This window comes from Propithecus coquereli, unplaced genomic scaffold (assembly GCF_000956105.1).
Source record: "Propithecus coquereli isolate 6110/MARCELLA unplaced genomic scaffold, Pcoq_1.0 Scaffold268, whole genome shotgun sequence".
In the NCBI taxonomy this organism is placed as follows: domain Eukaryota; kingdom Metazoa; phylum Chordata; class Mammalia; order Primates; family Indriidae; genus Propithecus; species Propithecus coquereli.
Window position 1 is genome coordinate 2,397,601 of NW_012148263.1, and position 7,203 is coordinate 2,404,803.

The following is a 7,203-nucleotide window of genomic DNA, read 5'->3' on the forward strand; positions in this document are numbered from 1 at the left end:
TATAAAACAATTCAATAGAAAAATAGAAATGTTGAAAACGTATCATATGAAAATCAATTAACTTAATTAACAATCAGGGAAATACAAAGGAAAACCATGATATCATTTCATTTCATACCTACTAGATTAGTAATATTTAAGAGGAAAAATTGGTACAACAGCTTTAGAAAGCAATTTGCATAATTTGGAAAAATAAATAGTGATTTGTAGGCCCTGTAAAAAAACACCTCCACTCTTGGGTATATATACAAGATAGTCACCAAATTTGGGAATACAGACAAATGCATACAATAACCAGTTTATTGTTATTACCTTACAGAACATGGTAAAATAACAGCATTCATGTGTTAAGACTTTATGGCCACCCTGAATGCATCTTAGAGAAATCTTCAGTTGTAGTTAAACATGGAGATATATAAAATCCTCTCTGTTCCAACTATGTCTTTGCCCAGGCTCTTAAAAGACACTGATTTTTTGCTTTTGTAGATTGCAACTCCCTAGAGAGTCTGATGAAATGGTGAAATCTATGCAGACTTTCTCCCATAAAAAATTCACTGCTTCTTTGAAGTTCTTCCATGTGCCATCTCAGGGTCTCTTTTCCCCTGGTTGAGAACCCTGCTTTAAGTCATTGTCTTTCCAGGGTTGGAGCTTAAGGAAGGCACTGGGTATGGCTCAGCCTCCATCTGTGGGCTACACATCTTCAGGTTTGGGTTCTAGACTAGCAAGTGTGTCCCTTCTTCCAGTCAGCATTTTGGGGCAACTGAGCCTCACTGTATCTATCCTAAATAAGGACAGAGCAACAGTAACTCCAGAACCGGTGCCAAGCACACTTAGATCTAAAGGTCCTCAGTTGAGCAGGCACAATGACACGAGAGAGCAGGAGGAGAACATCCATAAGGCCCCCTTCACTCCTGTGCCTCACGGACAGAAGGACAGGGGTGTCAGGCTCTGAGGAGTGTTGACATGAATAATATAAACAACCTCACATTTATAAATCCATGCTTTCCTGAGTGAGTTACCAAGAGTCCAGCATTCTAACCAAATAAAAGGGATTCATACCTTCCCTTCAACCACCTTCGGTAAGAAAATACATGTTTCATTTCCAGTTTGCAATTATATTCACAGCCAATTCTTAGATTAAATTTAGATTTTTTTATAATTTCCAAACATAATGATAAATGTAAGAATATGAAGTTATTGAGGTCTTGGTTTGTCCAACAGATATAATTATTAATTGTAGAATACTGTAGGAAATGTAAAGTGTCATTTTAGGAGGGAGGAAGAACACAAGGAGATTCTAAGCACATGTGTTCTAGAGCACCCTCGTTTTACATATGTGCCCTCATAAAGGTACAGTAAGAATAAAATGAGATAATATATGTAAAAAGCTTAGGTCACTGGCACATGTAAAGAAATTTAAAAAGTGAGCTATTTTTAAAATTAATACTCATTCTTGATTATTTAGATCTATGCCCCTTTCTTCAAATATTTTTGAAATCATATAATTTGTTTTAATTCTTCATTAACAGAGAAACTAAAAGAATTTCATTTTTACTGCTCTTAGAAAAAGAAGCATTTCATGGATACTAATGAGTTCTTGTGAGTACCAGGTAAGTTGCCATTGGGATAACTGTATAGCATTTAGGATGGAGACATAGGCTCAAAGATAAAGGAATAGTTCCCAAAGATGGAAGAGAAGAATAGAAAAATATTTCAGATACATCAATTCTCTTTTTTAAAGACATGCACTTAAGATACTATTTCTTAAGTGATAAAATGGGGGACGGTACTAGAAAAGGTGGTTGAAATTTATAAGAACAGTGTCCATCCTTTAAAAAGAAAAAAAAAGTTTCCTCTGATCTTTTCTCTGAAAGAATATTGTTAAACTTTCGCATGTACTATGAAAAATGGTTTACATCTCATTTCTGAAATGATAGGACATTAATAAAACTTAAAAGATCTCATTCATTCAAATAAACACAAAGATCTCAATTTCTGTAAAGCATCTGAATCTAGCTCTAAAACTAACCTGTAGTTTAACTAGATACAGTCTGTACCTACAGAAGACCATGGCCCACTAGTTGAGTTTCATTCGTGTCCCATAATCAGTCTCCATGGCCTTCACATTCTCATACATTCTGATCCTGGGCTTCATGGCCTTCTGTCAGCCGACTCTCCAGCATTTTAGCTCCCACGTTCCCTGGCACTGCTCTGTGAAACCTACTCTCCTTGCAAAATGTTCCCCACACCCACCAGAACTAATGTACTTGATGTCATGGAAAATCTTTCTCTGTTAAATGATTACCCAGGACCCACTTCCTCTATGAAATTGTTCTCATAGAGTTCAGTCTAACTTCTATTCTGAGTCCTTCCTCCTGCCTATTTCATGCAACTATGAGTACATCTGCATAAACTCAGGCATCCCTTAAAAATGTGAATTCTTTTTGAATGGAATTCCTGAATCAAAATCTTCCATGTCTATGAGAACTCCTACTTGGCTAATGAAGAAACATATGGCATGTTAGTGAATATTGATGGATTTATACAACTTTATTTTTTAGTGCTAATATTCAACAAACAGAAGTAAAGCAGTTTTTTGGCATGGAGAATCTGACTCTGGAGCCAAACGATTTAGTTACTAATCCCAGCTCTATTACTTACCGCTGTGTTATTCTCTCTAAACCTCAGTTGTTTCATCTGTTAAATGAGGGTATTAAATAGTATCTACTTAATAGGATTATTTTGAGGATTAAATAGATTATCTGTGTGAAGTAATTTAAAAAGGGGCATGGTACATATAGAGCATTCAATAAATGTTTGTTGTTATTGCCATTTATTTATTAAAAATATATGTAACCAGTAATTTTCTGACCTCGTATCATGGAGGTCACCAAGTTATCAAAGTGTCAGCGTGGTCTGAATTTAAGCATGTGCCTCTTCTTCAGAAGTTCTGAAATCATATTTGAGATTGATGGCATAAAAATAAATTCTTGTTTCTTATCATACAATACCTAAAACAACTGGACTTGCCAATACTCTTCACTTATTTCTGCCCATAGGATAAGTGTAAAGTCATCTATTACCTCCTAGGGGCCAGACCCTATGGATACCACAATTCCTATCCCACTTGACCTCTTCTGTGTTAGACGTTGTGGACCCTCCCTCTTCCTCTTCTCTGACTTCCAGAACACATACTCTGTTGGTTTCCTCCCTGTTTTTCTTCCCTTCTTTTTTTTTTTTTTTTTTTTTTTTTTTTTTCGGCCTATACTGCTTAGTCACTTGTGAGCACCTCTTCCCGTTCTTCAAATAGTGCTATTGACTAGATCTCTTTCCTTCTCACTTCACACACTTACCCTGGTGATGCCATTCTCCCCCAGAATTTCACCAAGCTAATGACTCCATATCCACCTTTTCTGCCACTGCCTGAGTCCTGGCCCTCATCATTTCCAACCTGGCCTACAGAAATTGCCTCTGAATGGTCCTCTACCTACCACCTTTTCCACACCTTAAAATTTCTCCTTAACACAGCCACCAAAATGACCTTTCTAAAATGTAAATCTGACTTTGTCATCTTTAAACTAGAACACTTCAATGATTTCTCTTACCCTGCTAGCCAAGATTTTAAATGTTTAGTAGTTCTATCCCTTCTGCTTCTTAATGACTCACATTAAGAAGGCACCCTACAAGTTTCTGTCACTCAGAATATACCCAGTTCAAACTAAGAACACAATTCTAAAAGTTTTCTCAGGACTATACTTTTATTCAAATCACTTTCCATTATAAATCATTGGCTATACTCTTAAAATCAATTAAAATAGGTTCTTACCTCCAGTAAATGAAAATTACCAGATCTCTTAAGTTGGAATTTTTTAGAAAAAGGCAATTATAGACAACACATACACACATCATATATTGTTGCTTTTTTTTTTTTTTATAGGAAAGATCCAAGAAAGAATTTAGATTTTTCATGATAGGGAAAGCATATGATATAAGAACATATACTTGACTATCCTTAAAATCAGTTGAATAAAGGAAGCAGAGTAATAATAAAGATTGGTTATTCTATAATTGGCACCATTGTCCAAGAGTTTAGAATTTGGATCCATCATAAATTTCCAATCCCCATATTACAGAACTGCTAAAATTAATCTTTGCCATAAATGAAGGAACATTTGTTGCAATGCACACGTCTCAGAACCCTCTGTCAATGTATAGACCCCATGTATAGGGATGTACAGGAATTCAAGAGAAATTGCTAAAGGAAGAGGGGCAATGGCAAGACCTCCTGCGTCAGGAGCCAAAGCTCTGAATTCTGTCTTGACCAGGGTCCTGCTTCCCAGAGGTGGTAAGATTAAGCCAATTAATTAGTTTTTCAAGATGTCTCATCTTCAGAATGAGGGGCTTTAATTACCCAGATATCTAAGACACTTGCCAGTTTAGAAATGGAGATGTTTAACTCTTGCATACTTAGAGAACAGAAAAGCCCTCTCAGAACATGCTTTGAGAAGGCTCAAGTCCCCTTGGTCTCTCAGGTCACTCATAGTTCAAAGACCACTTAGGTGTCCAGACTTGATGAGGCTCCCTAATCTACACTCATGCAAGCCTCTACTATCAGGTGCTAAAATCTTTAGCTTCCTCACTGCCTTAACCATGCTAGATATTTTCATATAATGTAGCCCAGATTGTTCTAGGCTCAACTCAAGAAAAATTTAGGAGAGCATTCAACATAACATCCCCCTGCTTGCAGGTACCAGTAAAGACGCCTTCCAACATCTCCTCAGCCTTCAAGTGACACACACTAAACATTTCATAAGAGAAGGGCTGGAGGCATGGCAAGTATGTGTTTTTAGCACCAGTTTCTTATTTTAGGTTATAATCACTGGATGCAATAAAAATCAAAGGTAGAGTTGACTGTATCAGAGAAGTTAAGACATGTATATCATCATTGTCATCGCAGCTGGGCATTTTTTTCTGCAGCAGTGTTTTAATGTGTTGGATAGGATTGTAAGTGAATTGCACTGGCATCACCATTTTGGACCACATTTTGCTGTATGATGAGCTGCAAGCCAGAGTCTATACTGTTTAACTTAGGGCTCAATAGCATAAGCAATAAAATATAATGAGGAAAAAAAAAGTCTGCATTCTACAGTGTATCAACCAAAAAGCCATCCCAGCCTTGAATGCTCTGCTGATATTTCAACATGTCTGTTCTAGACTACTCTCTGTAAATCTTCCATAGAAAGAAAACCCTTGACATATAGTTACTATTGTACTTCTGTCAAATACAGGTAGGGTTTTGCAAAGAAGATGGAAAAAGAATGCAATGAGCCTATCTGCATTATTCAAACTAGAAAAAGAAAGCAATGTGCTTCATATAGCTCAAGCCAAATGATCCACATTCCCTAAGTCAGAAGTCCAAAACTCACAGAGAAAATCCAGAAATCCTTTAGTTTGCTTTATTCGAAGCCTTGTGCTTATCAGAAGACATACAAGCCTTGGAATTAAGTCAGAACAATGTATAAAGGTGTGATATACTGAAAAAATAGACAATTCAGCCAGCCAGCAGGAGTCCAGGAAGTGTGAAATCCCTCTTACAGATCACAGGCCCCACAGTCACCTGGAACGAGAGCTCCGAATGTCACTTACCCTATGACAACACAGGAGATGGCAGTTCCCAAGAAGGCATATGTTAAAATAGATCCTAAGTTTTGAAAAAAGTGTCTCTGGGGAGAAAAAAAATATTTAATAGAGTACATCAGTATTTTTCTTCATGCAACAGGAAATAAAAATAAATGTGTGCATTTCACAGGCCATCCCTTCTCTCACTGCTTAGGCACATTTTGGTTTTGGAGCCTCATTCCTGGCCTTGTAGAGACTTAACTGATTTACATTGCAAAGGACAGGGGGAAAACACAAGAAACAGAAAAAAAAAAACCCTCTGGAAGGTGATCAGGTAAGGATGACAGAGACAACTGCCAGAACTGGCTGGACCTGAGAGGGAAGGAAGGGATTGAGGAAATGTCTATGTAGGACTCTAGGTCAACTAAAGGAAGAGACAGTTTTCAAGAAGTTTTATTATGAATGCAACTCCTTTACTATTTAAAAAAATAATATTCTAAGAGATTTAAGTTGCCTTTTGAATTTTATTAGATCTCTGACTTTTATATGTATTCTGAATGTGATGAAACCAAGAAATTAAAATGTATAACAATTCACTTTATTTTAATAAATCAGCCAAAAATGACTACTAGCATTGGGGCTGGGAACGTGGAAGGATGACCGGAGTAAATCCAGCCTTCTAAATCTATTCAAATGCTTACTTAAGGAAAACTCTCAGTTCTTTAAGTGAAATCTGAGTAGCCAGAACTGACAGCAAGAGGGAGCCTGGAGTACAAGAGAGAACCGGGTCTGCGATGAACAAGCTGCCTGGTGTTGGAGATAGGTCAAGGGGAGGACAGCAGCCCCAGGAGTCTCTCAGGGAGAGAGATGAGCAGCAGAAAAGCAGCTACCTTACCTCTGCATTTCGAAAACCATACAGGACAAAGGCTCACTCTGTGGCTCAGGGAATGCTAATACTTAAACTCTTATGTGAATTATAATGTACAAAATGTGCACAATCAGGCTGTGCCCCAGTGGTGTCAAACAAGTGCATAGAAACTGCAGAACTGGACTTTCTCTGAGCGTAAACGTCATTCTTGAGTTTTCACTTTGATGGATAAACTCAACATTAATTAACAAATGAACTCTTTGGTTATAATCATCTAGAATAATACTGTCCAATAGAAATATAATAAAAGTCACATAGATCATTTTAAAATTTTCTACTAGCCACATTAAAATGTTTTTTAAAAAGTGAAATGCATTTAGGTAATGTTTTCATTAATCTAGTATATCTGAAATACTATCAGTTCTATCTGAAATCAATATAACATATTATTAAGACATATCACATTCTTTTTTTAAAATAAAAAGTCTTTAAAACCTGGTGTGTATTTTATACTTAAAGTACATCTCAATTCAGACTAGGCACATTTCAAGAGTTCAACAGCCGCATGTGGCTAATAGGCTGTGCCTTGGACAGGCTAGGTTTAGAAGAATTCTAGAACGCTAAGCATTCAGGTTTGAATCTGTATCACATAATCTAAGATAATGATATTCTTACCCCATGCAAATAACTATTTTTTCATTAGTGCTGGTAAAATT

The 7,203-nt window shown here is 36.7% G+C and overlaps 1 protein-coding gene across 1 annotated transcript in view; it reads right to left on the reverse strand.

The window, feature by feature from the left end:
• Window positions 1-7,203, reverse strand: part of SLC9A9 (solute carrier family 9, subfamily A (NHE9, cation proton antiporter 9), member 9) — a 652,487-nt gene that overhangs the window by 583,935 nt on the left and 61,349 nt on the right. Inside the window, exon 6 of the mRNA XM_012647423.1 lies at window positions 5,647-5,723. Coding sequence (XP_012502877.1) covers window positions 5,647-5,723 — 77 coding nt within the window. The remainder of the gene's footprint in view (window positions 1-5,646; window positions 5,724-7,203) is intronic.